Below are 26,073 nucleotides of genomic sequence, written 5' to 3' on the forward strand. Positions count from 1 at the left end.
CACTATGGAAGGCAGCCATGAAATTAAAAATGCTTGCTCCTTAGAAGGAAGGCTATGAGAAACCTAGACAGTGTATTCAAAAGCAAAGATCTCACTTTGCCGAGAAAGGTCTGTATAGTCAAAGCTATGGTTTATCCAGCAGTCATGTATGGATGTGAGAGTTGGACCATAAAGAAGGCTGAGTGCCAAAGAACTGATGCTTTTGAACTGTGGTGCTGAAGAAGACTCTTGAGAATCCCTTGGACTGCAAGGAGATCCAACCAGTCCATCCTAAAGGAGATCAAGCCTGAATATTCACTGTAAGTACTGACGCCGAAGCTGAAGCTCCAGTACTTGGCTACCTGAGGTGAAGAGCCGGCTCACTGGAAAAGACCCTGTTACTAGGAAAGATTGAAGGCAGCAGAAGTGGGCAGAGGATGAGATGGTTAAGTAGTATCACTGACTCAATGGACATGAATTAGAACAAACTCTGGGAGACGGTGAAGGACAGGGAAGTCTGGTATGTTGCAGTCCATGGGTCGAACACATTGTAGTGACAAAACAATACACCACCACCACCAAAGATCCGATGATCATGTGTAAATCATACATACAGAGCCAGAAACTGGACTTATCAGTAACCCGAAAGATATCAGTCAGCCTCAGTATTAATCCACAGTCAGAATAAACACATTCACATTCAGAAGAGAACAATGCAGAAATTAGCACATCAAATTAATTTACCACAAGGATACTCTTACAGTGACTGGAAAATGTATCTAGAGGAGAGCTCAAGAGTATTCATACTCTTTTTCTATATGAGTATCAATCTGACTTGTTTGAATTAGTAGTTGGTTGAATATAGAATTACAGTAATGTTAAGTAGATCAACTTTAGAAATGTTTCTTCTAGGCCATAAAGAGGCCTAATAAACACTCCTTCACCGAAGCAGCAAACATATTTCATGACAGCACTGCTCGTTTCCCAGATTCTCCATCTCTTGAGTCAAAATTTACTTCTCTTAATCTTTTTGCTATCAATCATTGTATTTCCGTAGATTGGTATTAACACTGACTAAGCCGCATCAAGCTGTTGCTCCCATTCTTCCATTGTGTCCTGTTCAACTACTAGAAGGCAAATTCATTTCTTAATCGCAAGCTCTTAAATCATTCCTGTGACAGCCTCATGTACCAACTACAAAGTAGTTTGGGAGTTTTTCTGTCAATACTGAAGTTTAATTCTGAACACAATATAAGCACTACAAAAACCCAACTGGGTACAACTCAATACTGCAAAAATGTAAACATACTTTGGTTCAAAGCAAATTGCTAAAAACTAACTACTGAAAAAAACTATGGTTGGCTCATATAAGAGTATATAGATAGTTTTAAATACTAAGACAACTATTTAAAAAGAATTCTATATCTGCATAATGCTTTATAAAGTGCTTTCCTGCCCATTATAAAAATTTAGTTCTCATAACCACCACACATTTAAACTGGAAGTCTCCAAAAAGGATACTTTTGAAAGAGAGTACAAGGAATGATAGAAAATTTAAACTTTTAAAAGCCAATTACACCTCCTACTGACATTTTACAGTTTATTTATACACATATTTTTTGCTCTGAAATTAGAAAACATTGACTATTTACAAAGCAGACACAAATTCCTTCTCTCATAAAATATATTACGTACTCTTAGGTCATAAATGTATTTAAGGCTATTTAAATGAGCCTTGAGAAATATTACTCAGATATGAATGATAATTCCTTTTAAAAATGATGAAAAACTGAAAAGCAAACACCCAGGCTTTGGTGTCTAACAAATTCCTTTCCAGATCCCCTGTACTAAATACTTCTCCAGGTCCTTTGTACATTTATGCCTCATTATAAACTGTTCTATGTAAAATTACATCATTTATGTATACCCTAGCATAAATAAATTTAAGTGAATAAATCCACTCAAGGATTTTAAGGCTAATACCCAATTGTGAAATAAAAGACAAAAGTCATAGTGCAATGGAACCCAGATATTAAAACTGATGAGGGGCATTTTACAGAGTCCATGAAATCATAACACATATACCTGATTATGCAAAAAGTCAGTTCTTATCTAATGAGTTTTATCCCACTGACGCCCAGTAGGTACATGAAGCAAAATAAACAAAGCAGTTATAGATCAACATAATAAAAATAAACTTAACATCAAAAAGTACATGTTTTTCTGTGGTTTAGAAATTTTCCTAAATGAAAATACAACATGAATATATACCAATATTTGAAACAGAAAATTAAAAAGTTCTTACCTTACTACATCATCAATATTGTTCCTGTATACGCCTTCAAGTCTTTCTGCAGGAAACCCCATAGCAATAATGTTTGGATAAATATCTGCGTGCTTAAGTTAAGGAAATATGCAACAGTGCAAACCACATGTACACATTTTAAAACATTACCTCACTGAAATATACAATGCAAACTACATGTAAATGTTTTAAAACATTAGCTGATTATGAAAAGTTTTCCCCACTACAAACCATGTTAATAATAACACTGTCATATGTATTTACTTATAAGCCATCATGTGTAATGAAGAAATACAGGTAAATACACTGACCCCAAAAAATATCAATAGCAACCCACTCCAGTATTCTGGCCTGGAAAATCCCATGGATGGAGGAGGCTGGTGGGCTACGGTCCATGGGGTCACAAAGAGTCGGACATGATTGAGCAACTAACACACAATCAATCATATGACAGTGATTTTTAAATTCTACTCAGTATGTTTAGAATGCATCTAAGATAAAAGGTAACTTTCATATTTACAATACTAAAATATCCAGACAAAATCCAAAAATCAAAATAAAAACGAAACAAGAAACAGCTGCACAATTTCTCATTTTTCAGAGAAAAGTAGATACAGTTAAGAGTTAGAAAATTAGATTTAAGAACAGGTTATTCCTCTAATCAGATACGTAAACTGGACAACTCACCTAGACTTCAATTTCCTATTCTACCTGGTGAGGAGGTTGAGAAAACCACAATGATGTATCTTAACCCTTGGTATTGATGATGATAATACTGAACTGAGGTAGAAATTTAATCTCATATCCAAACAAGGTAATCAATACTTAGCGTGGCCATTCTATTAACTTATATACAACAGCTGCATAAAACAAACTTGTATACTCAAGAAAAATTTATATAAAACTATAAAGCAGCACAGATTATCCACATATCTGAGTATTTTGCCCATCAAACTGGCTCTCATTTCTTGAGCGCCATCAATCTCATGATTTTCTGACACAGATGTTTCAAACCAGCCAATCTTAACTGCTTTAAACCACTCAAGACTATCTCCAAAGCTATATGCTCACATATTGGACCCATTTATCTTCCAAATACAATACAAAATTCATCAAATCCAGTGCCTTTCTAGAGATCTTTTTAATTTCTGCTGGATTCACATTAGTGAGCTTATTTCAGTGTTATTTTCAATCCAAAATAACTACTTAAATTACTAAAACCTTTCATTTTGATACTGTAATTTAAGAAAAGATTACCTATTTACTATATGTTCTACATAATTATTAGTACTGCTTGGACAGATCTACAAAATATTTTAAAGAAAAAAAATGTGCATAACGGTATATAGTATGCTACCTTTGTATAAAGAAATACTTTATAAACTAATTTTTTACACATATATTTGCCTGAATTGGAATGCTCCAACACACATACAGATAATTGAGAGACTAATAAAAATGGTTGCTTCATAGAGAAGAGGAGGGCAAGGAGGCAAGCACACACTGAAACAAATCTGATTAAATATCAAATTGGTAACCAGGAGAAAGGATTTATTTCAAGGGTTATCTAGACACTGTAATTTTACTGTACTTCTGGGCAGGAAGTTTTCTAAGAAAAAAGAGCTACAAAGAAATTTTAAACTTTTCCAGTAATTTCTAATGACATCAGTATTAGTATCTTCAAACTTTTCCTTTAATATTATAGGAAAAATCAATGAAGTTATGTTAATAACTTGAAGGTTTGTAATTATTACTGTAAGAGAAAAGAGATAACATTATAAAATCAAGAAATCAAGTAATAACTGAAAATATTAGTATGAACTCATGCTTGCAGACATGTATGTTGTTTAGGTCTTTCCAAAGAAACAGCCTAAGAGTATGTCACCTGAGCAGCAGTAAACACCTCTAGAACCCTGATTTCATCTTTAATATCATACTACACTGCTGCCGCTGCTGCTAAGTCACGTCAGTCGTGTCCAACTCTGTGTGACCCCACAGACAGCAGCCCACCAGGCTCCCGTCCCTGGGACTCTCCAGGCAAGAATACCGGAGTGGGCTGCCATTTCCTTCTCTAGTGCATGAAAGCGAAAAGTGAAAGTGAAGTTGCTCAGTCATGTCGACTCTTCGTGACCCCATGGACTGTAGCCTACCAGGCTCCTCCGTCCACGGGACTTTCCAGGCAAGAGTACTGGAGTGGGGTGTCATTGCCTTCTCTGATCATACTACACTGCTGCTGCTGCTAAGTCACTTCAGTCGTGTCCGACTCTATGTGACCCCAAAGACGGCAGCCCACCAGGCTCCTCCGTCCATGGGATTTTCCAGGCAAGAGTACTGGAGTGGGGTGCCATTGCCTTCTCCTCATACTACACTAAAAGGTATCAACTCCTTGAAAAAACAGTTGATGTCAGATCTGGGGCAGGGAAGGTACAGGTAATATCTTTCTGTGCCAGAAAGCAAGGAAAGCATACATACATTAGTGGCCTATATCAAACATACATAGAAGCTAGCATGAAGAATGGCTAAATTCGTGACAAACTGATCATCAGAGAAAAAATGTAAGTGGTAGTAAATCAAAGAATCCTGAATAAAATGGAAATAAATCCCCGAGTCTATAAAGATACTCAATACAGAAAAAGTTATAACAAAACAAAAAATTATTTTCACTTTGGTAAGTGTCTACTGGAAGTTATTTTCTTTACTTTGAAATTGGTAAAGGGAGAGATAAAGAATTTCTCCTACTTTTCCTGTAGGAACTCTATTTCAGGGCAACTCAATAGCTCCATTTCATAAAGCAAACACAACAGAAAACAGCAGTTAATAAAAATTAAAATTTTAGAAAATCAATTAGAATCAGAAAAATCAAACTTTGAAAGCCCTAATAAAATTACTGACTTAGGCAAGGATCAACAAATGGTACTAAATCAATAGGTGAGTGGATAATAAGGAACTGAACTTTCTAACAGAGCCAAAGTAATACCACACAATATATCTTCTAATGTAAGAAAACACCACATAATGTATCTTCTAATGTAAGAAGACAAACATAATTGAATAACACACAGAAAAGACTGTCATCACCCAATTTCAGTGGTCAATCTCAGCATTACCAAGCAAGTTAAGTAGAGATCACATAACTTTCGATGTGATGCAATAGGAAGGACACAGCATCATCTATGAAGAGCCAAATTATCTTCAATCTGAGAATCCATGAAGCACTTATATATAAATTTTAATTTACCAGATATGAGATAGAACAAGCTAAATGACATTATGTGTATAAACTGGACAATTCAGAAAGTCTGTAGGACATGACCCAGTATCTTTCAAATTATCTTTTTAAAAAAAATCCAAGTATGATTTCAAAGCTGAAGAGGGGAGAAATGGGTAGCTGTCCTTGATTTATAGAGACTTAGGGTTTTAAAAGCCAAGTTCACTGGTACAATCAACCCTGTTCTGGTTACTGTTTCAGACCAACCAGCCACTAAGGATATTTTTGAACCAACTAGAGAAATTCTAAATATGATCTAAGTATTGGCTGAGATGAAAATTTACAAAAATGGATAAGTAGACATTACTGACTGGAAAAAAAAAAAGGTTTCAAAAGAGAAAGTACAATGTGATACTATTTTAATAAAAGAAAACATATACACCATACCAGTATAATTAAAATATGTAGACAGAAAGATTACAAAGTACTAAAGTACTAAAAATTGAAGTACAAAGTACAAAGATTAAAGTACTAAAGGTAATAATATCTAGGTAGTAGGAATATAATTTTTCCTCATTTTTGCTTGTTTTAATATGATCACCTATACTGTTTGTATAACAGGTTTAAAAAAACTGTTTTATAATCTAATTATCTCCAAATCTATTTCCTAAGTGTCTTAACAAAATATTGTCTTGCCCTGTATGACTTACAATCAGCTTTGTATGTAGCTTTTTAAAAAGCTGAATTTCTTTAATAAATAATAATAATAAAAGTATATAGGCCATGAATAATTTTTGTCACTTTAAGAATACATAAATTCACCCTCAACCTCAAAGGGTTCCATTAGGATCATCATTTTTAACATCACAAATATTAGCTATCATCTATTATTCTCACATAAGAAAACAGCCCCACCTAAAAATCTAATTCCTAATTACCAAAATGTTTTAGGTATCCACTCACCAAAAAAAAAAAAAAAAGGAAGGAGACAAGAGGCTCAAATCAAGCCTCAAGCACTACAACTCCTGAATATGAATAATCTTTATTTTTTAACTGTCTTATAGAATACAAACGTAAGAAAATGGAAATTAAGAGAAAAAAAATGAGGCAGCAGTAGGGAACCCAAAGCAGTGGCAACTACCACAAATCTGGAATTTCTAACTAAATAATTATAAATACATTTTACTGAAAAATATAAACTGAAATTATGCCAAGGTTTTCTGAGCAAAACAACAGAAATTTTTTATGTAAAAAAATTTTATTACTACTAACAAACTTACCTAACCATTAATTTCAGTGGGAATGCTAGTAAGATTCCAGCCTTACAGGAAAGCATATAAGTGGGAGAAGGGATAAATTAGGAATTTCAGATTTATACATACACACTACTATATACAAAATAGATAACCAACAAGGACCTACTGTACAGCACAGGGAGTCATATTCAGTATCTTGAATAACCTATAATGGAAAAGAACCTGAAAAAGAATATATATATGTACATACATACATAACTGAATTACTCTGCTGTACTCCTGAAACACTGTAAACCAACTGCATGTCAATAAATTTTTTTTAAAGCACAGAAATATAAAGCCCCTTGAAATGCAGTCATTTTAACAAAGACTAAATTTAGATTTATCCTTGTACTATGAATATTAACAAATAAAGTAAATAATGTTGCAAAGGGCTTGGTTAACTTACTTAAGAAAAATACTTGTCAGTAACTACACATGAATGGGGATACTCATCAGCTCCTCCTTTACTCAATTATCCAAACACGCACTCAACATTCACATACTGAACATTGTACACAGGAAACTGAGAACATAAGTCTAAGTAAGCAAAGACTACCGCACTCTAGGAGTTCCTATTCTATCAAGGAAGACAGACACACAAACCTACAACTACGCCAAAGTCCCCATTATATATACCTAAGATCAAGATGTTTTAAGAGCAAGAAAAAGGATTAATTCTGCAGAGGTAGAGAGAAAGTAGCTGATATGTTAGAAATTACAAAGTAGGTAGGTGATGTTAGAAATCCTCAAGAAATAAGTCATACATCAGAAAAAAAGAAGAAACAAAAGCAATTACAACATTCTAAACGGACAGTAGAACAGATACATGGAAATACTGGGTTGGCCAAAAAGTTCTTTTGAGTTTTTCCATAGGTGGTATGGAAAAACGTGAATGAACTTTTTGACCAACCCAACACGTAAAATATTCAGAAAAAGCGAGCAGTCCAGTACAGCTCACACACAAAGCTTTATGCAGAAGGTGGCAGGACTGACATTAGGTCTAGGTTTAAGGATGCTGTGACAGGAAGTTCAAGTCAATCAGACAGATAAGGAGTCAAAGGCCAGGATCAACATGGGAGTTTCTAGCAGAGCAACAACCCATGGCTCTGCAATCTCTTACTGAGCAACAATCCAATTCTTCCTTTAAACACAATTGAGGAATTTAGCCTTCTTAAACTTTCATTTTCCTCAGACTTACACCTTCCTTATTCATACAGTTTGAAATTTTACTCAACACTTTGGCATCCATCATAAATTAGATAAACAGAGACCATGTCCCAGACAGTATACCAAATACATTCTCATTTAATCCTAACAATCCTTTGCAGTAACATTACCACTTCACAGATGATGAAAGTGAAAGTCACTCAGTTGTGTCTGACTCTTTGCACCCCAAGTACTATACAGTCCATGGAATTCTCCAGGCCAGAACTTTCCCTTCTCCAGGGGATCTTCCCAACCCAGGAATCGAACCCAGATCTCCCGCATTGCAGGCAGATTCTTTACCAGCTGAGCCACAAAGGAAGCCCACAGATGATGAAACTGTGGATCAAAAAGAATGGTACCAAAGCCATCAGTAGTTAAGTTACAGTTCAAACTCATTATGTATGTAACTCCAAATGGAAGTAATTTACTAATCAAATATTAAAAAACTTCTAAAAAGACAACAGAAAAATCTACTGGTATTTCCAAAACTGATGTCAGCAACTAATGAGTCCTCAATTTTCAGGCAAACATTTCTCAAGCCAAGAATTGTATCAATAAATAAAATCTTTCTTACATACAACTTTTTGCTTTAAAATTTTTATGACATACTTTTTAAGATAATTTCAACCAAACAGGAATAACCGAGGGAGGAAATATTAGAATAGGCTTAACTTGCACTTACTGGATATTATTTTGAATAATAAGTAGAAGAGGCTAATAAAAGTACCCATCATATAGGGTTGTTTTAAGGATTAAATGATTTAATATATGAACAATGCCTAGAACATAATGATGTTTGTCATCAATTGAACACATGGTATAAAACTAGATCTTAAGAGCCCACTGTAACTGTTCAGCTGTTTTTCAATGACACTGACTTGCTGAATAACCTAAGCCTTCTAAAGAACATCAAAGCCAAACAGAAACTTTAACTCTTTCAAATCTTTACCATATTGCTTTTTTATTTAACTTAAGAACATATGCAAAATGTAACTCCAAGGGGGGTGGGGCGGGAAACCTTTATTTCCCACAGCAGTGGCTGCTGCACATGAAATAAGGAGACAGGTAAGAAATGCATACATGGTCCTCTCCTGCCCAGGATGAACACCACCACAGTTACAGGAGATCCAATATACACTGGTAGTTCTTCCCCCCACTCCCCCTCCCTCAAGCAAACATGTTAAATTTGTTTTGTTTTGTTTTAATAGAGGTATAACTTAATACAACTAAATACACAGATCTTAAGTTGCTGGCTTATGAGTTCTGATAATTATACACAGTATATCGTATTTGAGTCAAGTGCTACAACAATCCTTCTCACATCACAGAATACTGTCCCAAAGAGAAAAACTTAATAATAATTAAGTTTTAAAATATAATAATTTTAAAAATACATCCACAGAAGTTGATTCAACCCATAACTGACCTATTATTCTTATAATGTGGCTATGATAAAAGCTAAACAATTTTTTATTGGCTGTTCTAAGCATCCAAGCCTAACTTAAAAAACTAAAAATATGTTCCAAGTTACCCCTGATTAACAAAACGTCTTTTAAAAAAAACTTGTGGGGGCTACCCTGGTGGCTCAGCGGTAAAGAATCCACTTGCCAATGCAGGAGACACAGGTTCGACCCCCGGTCCGGGAAGACCCCACATGCTGTACAGCAGCTAAGCCCGTGTGCCACAACTACTGAGCCTGTGCGCCCTAGAGACTGTGTCCCACAACAAGAGAAGCCACCGCCACGAGACGCTCCCACGGCAATGAAGACCCAGCACTGCCAAAAATAAATAATAACAAATTATAAAAAGCTTAAAAAAAAAATGTGGGTTGAGATCTCATGAGTCTACCTTACCTCAGAAGTTTATTTGAGCCTAAGTTAATAGGGTTCATATGATAAATTTACCTTGAATTTTCAAATAGAGGATAACAACCAAATATAGCCCCCTAAGATATTTTGTTTTACTACTTTCCATTCTATTGCATATTTTATTAAAATGGTAAGGGAGGGAAAATAGGCCCCCTGAGCCTTATTTTATAACAATGTGTTCCTGACACAAAAGCTGAATCTTATTTTAAGCATAATTACTAACAGCAAAGCAGTTCTGAAAAGTTTCTCTGTAGCACTCCATATAGTATATATTAACAGAGATGCTTATCCCTTTACAACTTACAAACCGAAATGCAGTGTTAAACTACAAACCATTAACTATGTATTTTTCCTGCTATAATTATTTTTAGGAAAATTATTTCCATAAGTCACATAAAAGTTATTTTTAGAATTCTAGTTAGCTGAAAGGCGTGCAATATGAAGTTAGAAGCTATCCCATACATGGAACATGACAGGTCAAATAAAAGTGACATGTAGACTTAGAGAGTATCAAAAAGTATCCAGAGCAAATCTGAAGTTGCCCCGCTCACAAAAGGAACATTGAGCTGAACTGGCAGCAGGAGTAAAGGAATCTTTTTAGTCAGACTAAAAAGAGAAGACAACAATCAAAAACAAGTTAGCAAATACCAGAACTTCACCATTTAATTTCATTTTCTAGGAATATCTGGAGCTTTTCTCGGCTTTCTGGGAGTGCTTTCAACTCACAGGCACTTAAGGCTCAGGTGAGAAGAAAAATTCAGCCATTGATTCATTAGTTACATCAGCTTCACATTCCTTTCAACAAATTTTAACAGGTTTAAATTTAACAAATACTTTCCAAATATGTCACAGTTACATCCACATTATCAACTTTTATAATCAAATTATGCTTTAAATACCAGCTATCCTCATAGACTTCTATGACTTTCTCATTTAATAAAAGATTTTATATTTCTTACTAGATTTTTTTTTTTCCCTTAAAAAGTGTGTTAAATGTTTGGATCTGGTTTCTAAACTGATGATTCACACTGGGAGGAAGGCAGAAACAGAAGTTGCTTGAATTTCCCAGTTGACAAACTGTTAATTATTTATTATTTAAGAACATCTGCCCTAATACATGTCATATAATTGTCCCTCTACAAACCAAATTAATGCAGCCTAAAATTTTATTTTCTAAAGTGAAAAGGGCACAGAGGTACAAAAGCATGAACTACAGAAATAATGAGAAAGAATGCTCAAAAAGATGGGAATTTTAAGAATAAAGGAGAAATGAACAGGGACACTGGAAATATTTTCTAGGTGAAAGGCCCTGTTCTAAGTACTAAATGTATATACTGTTTTTTAATACAGAATACCAGAATTCTATCCTTAGTTTTGCAACTTTAAAGCCTAGACTTCAGGTTAAGTTACTGAATCTCTGAACCTCAAATACTGTTGTTTTTCTATAAAATAATAAGACTTGCTGCAATTTCTTCACTGGTTGTTTCAAAGATCAAATGAGATATGAGGAAATATCTTTAAATTATAAAACTGCAAAGGGGTCTACAGTTGTAAATAAGGGGCTATAATTATTTGAAGCTGCATAAGTTAGAAATGTCCTGGTTTTTTTTAGTTTAAATGTCTCATTACAAGGCAACTCAATACAGTGTCTTCATAAACAAATTATAAGAGGAATTTCAATATATTAACTTAAATTCACTTTAGCATAAATTTTAGGTTCCATTTAACACTTCTAAATTTTCTGCTAGTACTGCCAAACCAGAAAGCCAAATAACTGAGGAACTACTAAAGTTTTCTACTTCTCCAAGCAATTTAAACCTCTCAACTTTCTTTGATGTTTTTATACTATACCAACTCTTCTTGACAGAAAAGTTTACATAAATTTATATCTCACTTTGTAAATGAAAGCATCACATTCTTCAAAGGTAGTATTAAGAACTGCTAGTAATTCTTCCACTTAGAAGCAACTCTATAAGTTGGCTCACTTGGCAAGAAACTCACCAGCTGTAAGAGAGAGCTGTGAAGCTGCTGCACCTTTCTCTCTGGCAGTCCTGCTCTAACACCACCTTCTAAAAGCACAAAGCGAAGGAAAAAACTGTGCAAAGATCCTTGCAGTGGTGCTGCTTAGCAAATCATGATATTTAGCCTGATGAAATATTACCTGTACAGCTTTTAAAATAAGTACCCAATGACATAAAAAATGTTTATAAGAGAGATCACAGAACACTATGGAAACACTGATTCATAAGATCTAATTATGTTCACATGTACATTAACAAGGAAAGATAAATTCCAGTTGACAGATAAAACAGAAGTAACTTTTTTCTATTAAACCATTCAAATTTAAGAATAATTCTGAAAATATTTCAAGCCAGATACATTAAGATTCCACTGAGTTTTAAAAAAAAAAATCTTTTTAAAGGAACAATGAAGGCACCATGAACTTTTAACTATTTAAATTTAAGCAAATAAGAACCACAGAAAAATATGTTCTCAAGTCACTGATGTGTGTATGCTTAGTTGCTCAGTCGTGTGTCCAAGTCTTTGAGATCCCATGAACTAATAACACAGAAAAATATCTTATCAAGTCACTGACAGTATGAGCAATACTCTTAAAATCCAAAGCATAATTTATTAGTGCATTGAGCTGAGGTGTTTAGTGTATTAGTACCCTCAACTAACTGAATCAGTTTTTCTCCAGAGTAGTTGTTAATTATGAAGTAATATATCCAACAACTGTTCAAGCCTGCATCTGTGAACCTCTAAAAATTTAAGTTGCTCAACTAGCTGGTTTTAACGAGTACACCGAACAATTACCTTCTTCCTAGGGCTCTGGATGAATACGATAAGACTGACTTCCTGTTTCAGAACTCTGCTGTTAAAATACACACACACACACACCCCTTCCCTACAGTGCTGCTCCCACTAAACAACATCTAAGACTGACTACTGATGACAAACAAATAATAACGCTCAAAGAGATTATCAGTTCAACAACATGCATTAGACACTGATCAACATTATAAGCTTGAACTAAGCCAAATACTAATTTTCTACCACAAAAGCTTAATAAAGCATATTAAGACTGTAAAAGTTTAAATTATTTCAATCCATTATTACACTAAAGTACATAAGAGGGTGTCTTTTATGCTCTAATATTCATACTCAATGTTAAGATTTATGCATTACTTCTGTAATATCATTCTATGATAAAAGCCATTCTTTTAGCCTTTATTTTAATAGAAGTAACTACCTAAAACATTAGTTTTGGCTACTCTATGGCTATGCAAAAAGATAAAAGGCCATTAATTTTTACAGAAAAAAAAAAGACATTCAAAGATGGCACAGGGTACCGAAGATGGCAAGGGATTTGTCAGTAGTATGACAATAAAAGCCTAGTAACATTCAGTGCCAATTCACTCAATATTAGCAAATTGCATTCTGGAAGAAAAAAAGATTCCAAGATTTGTAAGTGAATTGACCTTTTAGATACAATCATGAATAAATTTTCTAACATTCAAAACTACCACACACAAGCTAAGAAAAAAAAAATTCTAATACAAATGTGTCTTCAACAAATGCATTTTCCTTCTCCTATTAATTCAGCCAAAACTGCAAAATTTTTAAATTTACTTCTAACAATCAAATCTACCTTTTAAAGAAAGTCATTAATTTGATCCATTTTAAAGGAGAAAAACTCCAAACAAGTGTGTACTTACTGCTTCATTTTATATTTGGCTTTAATATTATAAAATCTAATCTATTTCATAGCTTAAGTCAGAAAATCATTTAGAAATTACTTACTTTTTTCCTCAATCAGCAAAAATAGTGTTGTCTCAGTGCAGTATTTTAATCTGGGTAAGAACAATATGAACTAGAAATTCAGGCAGATTTTAAAATATGGAGGCAAACACACTGGCATTCGTTCCTCTACTGGTAAGAATCATGTTACTGACCTTATGGTAAGTGCCTTGTTCTAATACTGTATGATTCATATTCCCACTGGTGGTATTTTAACCATACCAATTTAAAACTGCTTGAATAAGTGTATTATTCAAAAGATCTTAAATTACATATTTGCTAAAATACTAGCAAAAATTCATCCTAAGATTTAATAAGATAGTTTTAGAATATACTAACAGCTACAAGAATAAGTCTACATACCTGGCTTTGAACTGTTATCACTCTTAATTCTAGACAGCATGTTCCATTTTAGTATGAACCCAATTATTGCAACTAGGGGAGGAGACACAATGACTGACCATGATTAATTATGGAATCTTCATATCCAAAGGAGAACACAGTAAAAAATCTTGGAAAATAATTAACCTGAAACATTAAAAAAAACTTAGTAACTTTTTCATCCAGTAAATAAACTTTTAAAAACACGTTTAACACAGAGAAAGACAAAAATACCAACAGTTAGATGGAAAGGAGAGAGATGAAGAGGGGAAAAGCTCTTATTAATACCTCACACCCTTTAAATACTATTAAGTAAACAGAACAGGTGAAGACTTTTAAACCTCGAGTATTTAGATAAAAAATCTCACCTACACATGCACCACACTCCAGGTAAGAGCTATAATTTACATATGTACTATCTATCCGTCCCCCCAAAAAAGGGCATCATTCTTTTCATGGACTAAATTTAATAATGAACAAATTCTATAAACTGATACTAGTAAAACAATTTACTTTAATCAGACATTAACTTTAAACTGGCAAGACATTTCTTACACAAACTAGAAGCCCCAGACACAAAGCTGCATTTGAGAACATAAATTCACAATCATATCTAAATATTACATCTGATCTTATTAATCACACTTGGCATGGCAGGTAATAAACTTCTCAGTAAAAAGCAATGTCAACATAATAAAGTAGATTAAAATTAATCAGATCCTATTAAGCCCAATATGCAATTTTAAAGATGTCTAAGAAATTCTAAGGGATGATAAGACATTAACAACTACTGCTGTGGTTGAAAATGTAACACCAAGATTTTAAAGGAAACTCATTTACTAGCATACAGACAAGAAGTGAGCTACAGAAGAAAGCAAAGCACTTGAAAAATATTTAAGCAAATTTTTAAGAAATATTTATTCTATCCAATAACTGGTTGAGTTCTAGAATAATGAATTTCTATAAAGCAACTCTTAGGAAAACTAAAACTTAAAAACCTTATACAACCACAGTACCAAAATCCTGTATAACATAATATCTCAAGTTAAAACATTACGTTTCCACTTACATATCCAAACAATCTTAAGAAAATAAATGATGAAAGTCAGACTTTCATTATGTAATATTTAGTTCCCAACCACTATCTTCAAATTTTAGTAGAAAAGTATCAACACTGTCACAACCATTGTTTTATTTTTGCAAAAGCTTAAAATTTGATATTTCTTTTTAAAAATTGTAATTAATAGATGATTCCAAAAGGAGAAGTCTCAAAACCACTTACATCACTAGATTATCTTAACTTTTTCCTATATTTGTGTAACAGATGGCAAGCCTTACTTCTTGGACACTATACAATAATCACAATCTGTGTGACCTTTTCAGCACCAAAAGGAATCCAAATAGCCTTAATAACCAGTAACAGTATGGAGGTTCCTTAAAAAACTAAAAATAGAGTTACCATATGATCATTCAACCCCATTCCTGGTCACACATCTGGAGAAAAACAGGATCCAAAAGGATACATGCACCTCAAAGTTCACTGAAGCACTGTTTACGTTAGCCAAGACATGGAAGGAACCTAAATGTCCATCAACACAGGACTGGATAAAGAAGATGTGGCACATATACACAATGGAGTATTACTCAGCTGTTAAAAAGAATGAAATACTGCCATTTGCAGCAACATGGACGTACCGAGAAACTGTCACACTGAGGAAAGCCAGAAAAAGAGAAATCTCATATGCCATTCCTTATATTCAGAGTCTAAAAAGAAATGATACAAATGGATCTATTTATAAACCAGAATCTGTCTCACAGACTAAAGAGAGCAAACTTATGGCTTAGGTGGGGCGGGAAAGCAAGGAAAAGGGACAGTAGTTAGGGAGTTTCAGATCACCATGTACACATCACTAAGTTTAAAATGAATAATCAACATGAACATATTCTATAGCACAGGAAACTCTGCTCAATGTTATGTGGCAGCCTGGAGGGGAGGGGAGTTTGGGGGAAAATGGATACATATATACCTATTGAGTCCCTCTGCTGCCACCTGCAACTATCACAATATTGTTAACTAGCTAAATTCCAATATAAAATAACAACTCTTAAAAATTTTAAAGAAAAAAAGAGGGTGAGGACTCAAATCAATAAAGCTAGACATGAAACAGAGAAATAACAACTGACACTGCAGAAATACAATGGATGTAAAGAGATTACTTCAAGCCCATATGCCAATAAAATGAACAACCTGGAAGAAATGAACAAATTCTTAGAAATGCATAACTTTCCAAGAACCAGGAAGAAACAGAAAATATTAACAGACCAATCAGAAGTAATGAAATTGAAACTGTGATTAAAAATCTTCCAAAGTCCAGGACCATATGGCTACACAAAAAATTCTATCAAACATTTAGAAAAGAGCTAATACCCATCCTTCTCAAACTCTTCCAAAAAACTGCAGAGGGAAAAACACTGTTGAACTCTTTCTATGAGGCCACCATCACCCTGATACCAAAACCAGACAAAGATAACAAAAAGAAAATTACAGGCCAACATCACTGATGAACATAGATGCAAAAATCCTCAATATTGGATTGGCCAAAAGGTTCCTTTGTGTGTCTCCATAAAACGATACAAAAAATCTGAACACTTTGGCCAACCCAATACTAGCAAACTGAATTCAGATCCACTTTAAAAGGATCATATACCATGATCAAGTGGAATTTATCTCAAGGATGCAAGGATTCTTCAATATATGCAAATCAATCAATGTGACATATCACATTAACGAATTTAATAATAAAAACCACATGGGGCAGTCGCTGGCAGTCCAGTGGTTAAGAACACACCTTGCAATGCAAAGGACACCAGTTTAATACCACATGCCATGGTGCAACCAAGCCTGTGCACCCAACGACTGAGCCCATGCTCCAGAGCCCATGAGCTGCAATTACTAAGCCCACACACTGCAATTTTGAAGACTACACACCTAGAGCCTGTGCTCCACAACCAGAGAAGCCACTGCAATGGGAAGCCCACACATAGCAACGAAGAGTAGCCCCCACTTGCTACAACTACAGTAAGCCCATGTGCAGCAATGAAGACCCATCACAGCAAAAAATTTTTTAAATATATTTTTAAAAAATGGTCATAGATTCAGAAAAACTTTTGACAAAATTCAACACCCATTTATGATAAAGAAAAAAAAAAAGGCTCTCTAGAAAGTGGGCATAGATGGAAGCTATCTTAACATATTAAAGGTCATACATGGCAAACCCAGAGCAAACATTATTTTCAATGGTGAAAAACTTAAAGCATTTCCTCTAAGATCAGAAACAAGACAAAGGTGCCCACTCTCATCACGATTACTCAACACAGTCTTGGAAGTCCAAGCCACAGCAATCAGAGAAGAAGAAGAAAATAAAGGAATTCAAATTGGAAAAGAAGTAAAACTGTCACTGTTTACAGATGACATAATACTATACTTACAAAATCCTAAAGAGTCTATCAGAAAACTATTAGAGCTCATCAATAAATTTAGTAAAGTTGTAGGATACTAAACACAGAGAAATCTCTTGCATTCCTATACAGTAACAATGAAAGTTCAGAAAGAGAAATTAAGGAAACAATTCCATTTACCACTGTAACAGAAAAAGAAATAAAATCCAATCCTAAGGAGGCAAAAGACTGTACACAGAAAACTGTAAAATACTGATTAAAGAAATCAAAGACAACATAAACACATGGAGAGATATACCATGTTCTTGGACTGGAAGAATCAATATTGTGAAGATGACTATACTACTCAAAGCAATCTACATATTCAATGCAATCCCTATCAAATTACCAATAGCATTGTTCACAGAACTAGAATAGAAAATCTTACAATTTGTATGGAAACACAAAAGACCCTGAACAGACACAGCAATCTTGAGAAAGAAAAACAGAGCTGGAGGAATCAGGCTCCCTAACTTCAGACTATACTACAAAGCTACAGAAATCAACACAGTATGGCACTGGCACAAAAACAGAAATAAAGATTAATGCTATAGGACAGAAAGCCCAGAAATAAACCCATGCACCCATGGTCAATTAATCTATGACAAAAAAAAATGACGAGAATATACAACGAAGAAAAGACAGTCTCAATAGGTGATGCTGGGAAAACTAGATGGCTAAATGAAATTAGAATACTCTCAAACACCATACACAAAAGTAAACTCAAATGGATTAAAGATCAAAATGTAAGGCCAGGCACTACAGAACTCTTAAAGGAAAAAACAGGCAGAGCACTCTTTAACATAAATCACAACAAAATCTTTTTTGACCAACCCCCTAAAGTAATGAAAATAAAAACAAAAATAAACAAGTGGGACCTAATGAAACTTAAAAGCTTTTGCAAAGGAAATCATAATTAAGATGAAAAGACAGTCCTCAAAATGGGAGAAAATATTTGCAAACAAAGCAACTGACAACAGATTAGTCTCCAAAATATACAAACAGCTCATGCAGCTCAATATCAAAAAGATAAACAACCCAACAGAAAAATGGGAAGAAGGCCTAAACAGGAATTTTTCCAAAGACATACAGATGGCCAATAAACACACGAAAAGATGCTTAACACTGCTAATACAAATCAAAACTACAGTGAGGTATCACCTCACACTGGTCAGAAGAGCCAACATCAAAAATTCTACAAACAATAAATGCTGAAGAGGGTGTGGAGAAAAGGGAATCCTCCTACACTGTTGGTGGGAGTGTAAATTGGTACAGCCACTATGGAGAACAGTATGGAAGTTCCTTCAAAAACTAAAAATGAAACCACCATAATACACAGCAATCCCACTACTGGGCATATAACCTGAGAAAATAGTAATTCAAAAAGACACATATAGCCCAGTGTTCACTGCCACACTATTCACAATAACCAGGACATGGACGCGACCTGTATGTCCATCAACAGATGAACGGATAAAGAAGATATGATACATACAAACAAGGAAATATTACTCAGTCACAAAAAGGAATGAAATTGTGCCATTTGCAGATAAGTGGATGGACCCAGAGACTGTCATACAGAGTGAAGTAAGTCAGAAAAACACATACTGTACATTAATGCATATATGTGGAATTTATAAAAATGGTATAGATGAACTTATTTGCAAAGCACAAATAGACACAGAGGCAGAGAAAGAGGACAAACATAAGAATACCAAAGGGGAAGTGGAGGTGGGATGGATTGGGACACTGGGATTGGCATATATACACTACTATGTATAACACAGAGAACTAATGAGAACTGACTGTATAGCATAGCAGAGAATTCTACTCCGTGTGCCGTGGTGACCTAGACAGGAAGGAAGTCCAAGAAAACAGGGATACATGGATATGTGTGGCTGATTCACTTTAATGTACAGCAGAAACACAACACTGTACAGCAACTAGACACAACCCCCCCCAAAAAGGAACGGAAACAATTATATCTCATTTGGAAAATGTTACACTAACAAGTAATTTTGTTTAAAAAAAAGAAAGTCTGTTTCTTTTGCAATATTTTTGTTCTAACTACACGAATTAATAAATTTACTGAGAATTATCATTTATCTAATAAGGTTAGACTCATTTCCATGTTTTAGTAACTGATACTTAAAAATAAAATTTGATATAGACTATCACAAAAATTAATATTGATTATTAATGCAAATGCACAGCAAACCTGCATCAATTACTATCACCAATTACTATGACCAAGGCAACCAAGTAAATATAAATGGCTATCATTCAAAATATGCTCTAGAGCAGGGGCCCCTAACCTCAGGGATACAATGCCTGATGATCTGAGGTGGAACTGATGTAATAAATAACAGAAATAAACTGCACGATAAATGTAATGTGATTCAACCATCCCAAAATCATCTCCCCTATGCTGGTCCATACAAAAATTGTCTTCCATGGAATCAGTCCCTGGTGCTAAAAAGGTTGGGGACCACCACTCTAGGGAACAGTAACATCTCAACAAGTCAAACCCTTTCTAACTAAAGAAAGGAAAGCAACAGGGTTATAATAACTTTAACACAAAATGATGTGATAGTTTAATCAAATGGCTTCTATATCCACTTTCAACACAACAGAAGTACTTACTCCTACCATAGCAAAAGAAAATTTGACAGATCAAAAGTAGCTAAATTCTATTTTGCCACACTTCAATATTATTAAAATATGCTTAAATTTTAAACATGCAATAGTTATCATATAGTAAGGGGGAAAAAGCTGCTAGACATCAAACTTCAGCTACTTTTGTGTAACAGATTATGATCTTGTGAATCAAAATAATGACAGCCTTTTCGAATACTTAGGTCATCTTAAATTCATAGTAAGGAAAATCAGAAAAGAACAGGAAAAAAAACTGGCCAAATACTAGAAAAATGTTTAATGTGTAACTACAGAGAAACAAATATTTCTGGTGACTCTGCCATTTAAAATAATTAACGAAATTATGAGGTGCTTTGGAAACTGTTAAAACACACACACACCTTTAAGTTCAAACATACACACACCTTTAAGTTCAAACACATACACCTTTAAGTTCACTATGATGAATAATGTTTTAAAACAGAATGATATCAACAAAAACTAAAAGCTAACATGAAAACATGAAGTTTCAGAGAAGTAGAACAATGAGCACTTTTTTCAAAATTCTTTAAGCAGTTTTTATAAAATTTTCTTAAGAAAATGGAGCTTTTTATTCATATACTGAAATAAACACCATATTTATTCAATTAAATTATAGCAACAAGTGCTATTTTTCTTAAAATGTGAAGTTACCACATGATTAGCAGCGCTGGTTTTAAAATATTCATCAGTATCTCTAACTAGCTCCTATAATTTCCCAAAGAATCAAAACAGTCAAAACTTAAATCTCATAAGGATTTTTAAAAGAGACCTTGACATCTGCCTGTGCAAAGCTGAGAAGCAAAGCAAACTGTAATATCAAGCGAACAGAAAAAAATCATAGCAAACAATCAATTCCTAGAACACTTTCGTAATTATGTTTGTCCTAAAAACAAAACAAAACTCAGAATCCACTAAGCTACTCCCTTGGCATCTTTTCCTCTCTGGACTAAACTAAAACTCTGTCCCAATTTTTTCTAAAAACTTCACACATTAATGCAAGTTTTTAAATGTAGATAAGTAAAGCACTTATTCAACGGGCTGAGAGCAAATTTAGGGTCTCGGAAAGAATGTAACACATGCATCAGAGAACCTTAGATGGCCCTACTTTCTTCATCTGGAAAGAAACAAGACATTTTTATAACTTGTCAGAAATTTGCCATTTTACATCAGCATATTTAACTTCACCACATCTGACTATAACAAAAGCAGCTTTAGAATTAAAAAAGTGTAAGATTAAAGAATGCATTAAACACCACAAAACAAGTATCCTATAAGCAAAGTATCTCCTAATTATGTAACTAAAGGAAGCAAGCTAAGAACTACTTTTAAAACTACTGGCAATATAAAAATGGAAAAAAAAAAAGCTTTAATAAAGCATATCAATCCTGTTAAGAGATGTTTTTATGTAACATTCTTCTGAATACCTCATATAGTGCAATATACTTAAGTTGAAAACATCTTCAGCCTTTTCTGACAGAAGTTCAAAGCAGCACTTTCACAATCAGCCAAGTTAACACATGAGCCTTCTTCAAATAAACCCTTTTTTGTTACCAGGGAACTTTTGTGGAAAAAGTTCTTATAAAGAACACTAGCCTAGCAGCTGTCAAAAAATACAGATGCTAAAAGCTCTATCATTTATTAGCAATTTGACCTTCTTAAATACCACAACCTTAGGGCAAAGGTACTGACTTGTATAAAACATCATACTTACTATATACCAAACACTTAAACCTCTAAATCAGAGTTTCTCAACCTCAGCAGTGTTGGCAACTTGGGCTAGACTATTATTTGTTGCGGATGAGGCTATTCTGTTTTGTAGGATGTTTAGCAGCATTCCTTGACTCTATGCTGAGACAGATGCCAACAGCTTCCGCCCTCTGCCCCTCCTCCCCAAGCTGTGACCACTAAAAATGTCTCTAGACATTGCCAAATACCAGACAAGGCAGGAGGGAATCAGCCCCAAGTTGGCAATCAATATTTTGAAAATATATTCTTCCAACAAACCTAAAAAAGCACACACAGGGGTTTTTACCACCATGTTAGAGATGTGAAAACCAAGGTTCACCAAGGTTAAGTACTTTGTCTTTTATTACATAACTGATAAATAGCTGAGCAAGGACTTAAGCTAGACTTTAAGTCTAGCTAACTCCCAAATCTATACTCCTTCCATTCCACTATGCTTTTGTAAAACTCATTGTGTCGTCTGCAAAAATTAGGATAACAATTGCCATCTGAGCTATTTAGGATTTACAAATAAAATGATATGTACATGTAAATTCTATTAAACTAAAGGAGATAACATATTAAGGATTTGGTTGACAGGAGATTCCCCTGATGCTGGGAAAGACTGAAAGCAGGAGAATGGGACAACAAAGGATGAGATGGTTGGGTGGCATCACCGACTCAATGGACATGAGTTTGAGTAAACTCTGGGAGCACAGAAAGGCCTGGCGTGCTGCAGTCCATGGGGTCACAAAGAGTCGGACACGACGAAGGAACTGAACTGAACTGAACTGACAGGAGATAATGTAATACAGTGGTTCACAAAGTGTGATCCCCAGGCTACCATCATCAGTACCGTCTGGGAACTTAATAAAATACAAATCCTCAGGCCCCAACTCAGATGTTAACGAATCTGAAACTCTGGAGGTGGGGCAAGTAATCTATGACTTAAGTCTTGCAAGTTTTTTACATGCCCATCTAAGTTTGAGAACCACTGATGTACATAATGGGAAAAATACTGCAGCAGGTGCCTAAAAACCGAGCACCCTCTTTGGACTCAATCTTCTGGTAGCCTTTAACAAGTTACTGGGGTTTTTTTTTGGAGCTACCATTTCTGTATAAAAAAATAAGGAAAGTAATGCTTGTACCATCTTTTAGGCTGCTCCTTTTAACTTGCAAAATCAAATGCATTAATAATTATTAAAGGCTTTGTTAATGAAAAATGCTAAACAAATATAAGACACAGGGTATATGCTAGCTAATTCCATTTCATTTTTCAAAAAAAATCCCTTCTGGCTTAAGTCCTCATTTCTTCATCTTTCATACTTTATAAATGAATAAGTGAAAATGTTAAATAAATTTTACAACAAAGCTAAGTTAAGCCTGGCAAAGTACTGTTTTCACATTACAAAAGAAAAGTCTACACATTTCACTTCAACTCTGATAGATTCAAAGTCACTGATAAATACATATTTAAAAAATAAACACCTAAAAAATATCAAGCTTGGTAACATTCCCCAAACTTCATTTTAAAAGTAGAATAAAGATTGCCATTCTATTTATTTAATCTCCAGTAAGTTCCAAGTAAATAGAACACTCAAACAGAAGTGTCTCACTAAATTCATGACAGCAAAAGAATTTAAATTGAAAAAAAAAAAAAAAAAACTGTATATATTTAAAACAAGGACTTGTTTGCAACTCAACATGTATGCTGTACTTATAAATCACTTTAAGAATATATCTGATTCGGGACTTCTCTGGTGGTCCAATAGTTAAGAATTCATCTTCCAAGGCAGGAGACAAAGGCTTAATTCCTGGCCAGGAAATTAAGGGCATACGTGCCGCAGGGCGACCAAGCCTGCGTGCCACGACGAGAGCCCACGTGCTCTAGAGCCTGGGCTCCACAGCAAGGGAAGCCCGTGGGCCACAACTGGAGAAAGCCTGATCACTGCAACAAAGACCCAGAACAGTCAAGGTTTTTTTTAAATTCAGGAAAAAAAACATATACATCTGATGTAAGGACTATATGCTCTAAATCACAACCCATTTCATAACACCTTAAATAACTACATCTTCCTTAAAAGATCAAAAATACTAAATACATAGAATTAGCAGAACGCAATTAACACTAGTTAATATTTAGCTTATTTAGTCATTAAATTATTAATGATTTGGTAATTTAGTTGATTAATTAGTAATTAATAGTAAAGAAGAGAGAACCTTATTATATTCAGCCTAAAAACCCACAAAAAGCAAAAGAAATAAAATTGAAAGCTATTCTGAAGGGCTTTAATAACACTAAATCAACTGTAAGTTTGGGGTAGTGATATAGAACAAAATTTAGGTGCATGTAACATAAAATAGAAGAAGAAAGTGAGGGAATTTAGGCAATTAAGTTTTCCTAGAAGCTGTCAAAATGCACAGTTCAATTCTGCAACCTAGACTTGGACCAAAAATACAGCTAGTTTATCCAACATATAACAGAACATGTAAAAACCATGTAATCAGACAGTTGCATACATAATTAAACAACACAATTCATTCTGTAATACAAGACAAATAAGAAAAAAACAAAAACCTCCCTGGAAATCAAGTGCTTCACTCCTGAGGGCACTGTGACACAGCAAGGAGACCAGAACAGGGAAAGGAAAAAAAACGACTGATCCCTATACACAAGAAACGGCCTTTAATAGGCAGGTCTCAGGCTTACTCCATCTTTCCCCATACCTGGTAAGAATAAATGAAGAAAAAAATCTTTTAGCTCTTTTTCCCATTTCTAGGGCCTAAAACTGGATCAAAAGTGAAAATGGGAAATAACACAAAGGTTTAACCTAAATAAAACTCCCATATTAATGCACTGCCAGATTATTTTAAGTGCAAATGATAACGTAATGAATGTAACTTGGCGTTCAAAGCTGCCTGACTCCTTCAAAAATCTGAACTTAAAAAGAAATACTACAGTACCTTCACTGATAGTTTATGTAACTGTTATATCATATAATAAATGTTTTGAGACAAAGATTACTCTGTGAATAAAATATATATTTTAGTTGACCTGTTTAACTCTAAAGAAAATTTAATATTTTAACAAATTTTCATTTTAATATTATAACAAAATTTTATTTTTCTACTTCATATAGAGGAAGTTTTCATCATATCTTAGTATTTAAACCAAATAGTCTTTGATTAGTATGATTAACGCTTCCACAGTATGAGGGAGCAGAGCTTCAAATTATTTGTGATGAAACAGCAAAATCACAGACATTTTTTACTCAGAGCTCCTAAAGGAATACCCCTATTTTAAAAAATACTCATAGCATGAACCAATTAATATGGCAATATATCCAAAACTGAGGAAATTCAGTTAAAATCACTGCTCCTCCCATACATGAAAAGACAAATAATTTCTCATACATGAATAACCTGGAACTATAATTTTTAAGAGCAGCAGTGTCCATTTAAATACTTACAAGGTGGCAAGTGCTATGTCATTACTTATCTCATTTATTCTTCAAAATAAACATTATATGGGTGGGTACCATTATCCCCATTTCACAGATAATATAGATTGAGAAAAGTTAAGCAACCTACACAAAGTCATCCAGCTACTAAATGTCAGAGTCAGGGTTCCAACACAGGCAGTACTGGTTCCAGAGCCTACACTTGCCACCTTAAAATCTAAAATGAAACAATGTACAATGTGCAGAAAAAACTCATACTCAATATTTGAATGTAATTTAAAACAGATTTAACCTTATTTAAAACTTATAAAACCATACCCACCAGGTGAACTCTTTTTTAAAGAGAAATTCAATTTTTAGAAATATTACTATAATTGCCTGACTTTGTCTTTATTTACATACATATAAGTATTCAAACACTTTTAAGTTAGATCCACTGTCCATAGCTGAAGTGATGACTACTATAATAACTAAGTGTGTAACAACTTAAAATATGACACATAGTCTTTTTTCCCACACTACATACAGGTTAAGAATAATTTTTTGCTGCAAGGTACTGCCATAGTATCCAAATCTGCCAAAAGGACCAACAGGTACACGCCTAATACCCTGAAGATGTCCACTCATCTCTGAATGCAAACTGTTGCAAATGAAGTGAATCTGCCTTAAC

At 34.2% G+C, this 26,073-nt stretch overlaps 1 protein-coding gene across 2 annotated transcripts in view; it reads right to left on the minus strand.

The window, feature by feature from the left end:
• Window positions 1–26,073, minus strand: part of PTEN (phosphatase and tensin homolog) — a 99,529-nt gene that overhangs the window by 68,246 nt on the left and 5,210 nt on the right. For both annotated transcript variants that reach the window (XM_043476098.1, XM_043476099.1), the window contains exon 2: window positions 2,285–2,369. In XM_043476098.1, coding sequence (XP_043332033.1) covers window positions 2,285–2,369 — 85 coding nt within the window. The remainder of the gene's footprint in view (window positions 1–2,284; window positions 2,370–26,073) is intronic.

This window comes from Cervus canadensis, chromosome 8 (assembly GCF_019320065.1).
Source record: "Cervus canadensis isolate Bull #8, Minnesota chromosome 8, ASM1932006v1, whole genome shotgun sequence".
Lineage (NCBI taxonomy): Eukaryota > Metazoa > Chordata > Mammalia > Artiodactyla > Cervidae > Cervus > Cervus canadensis.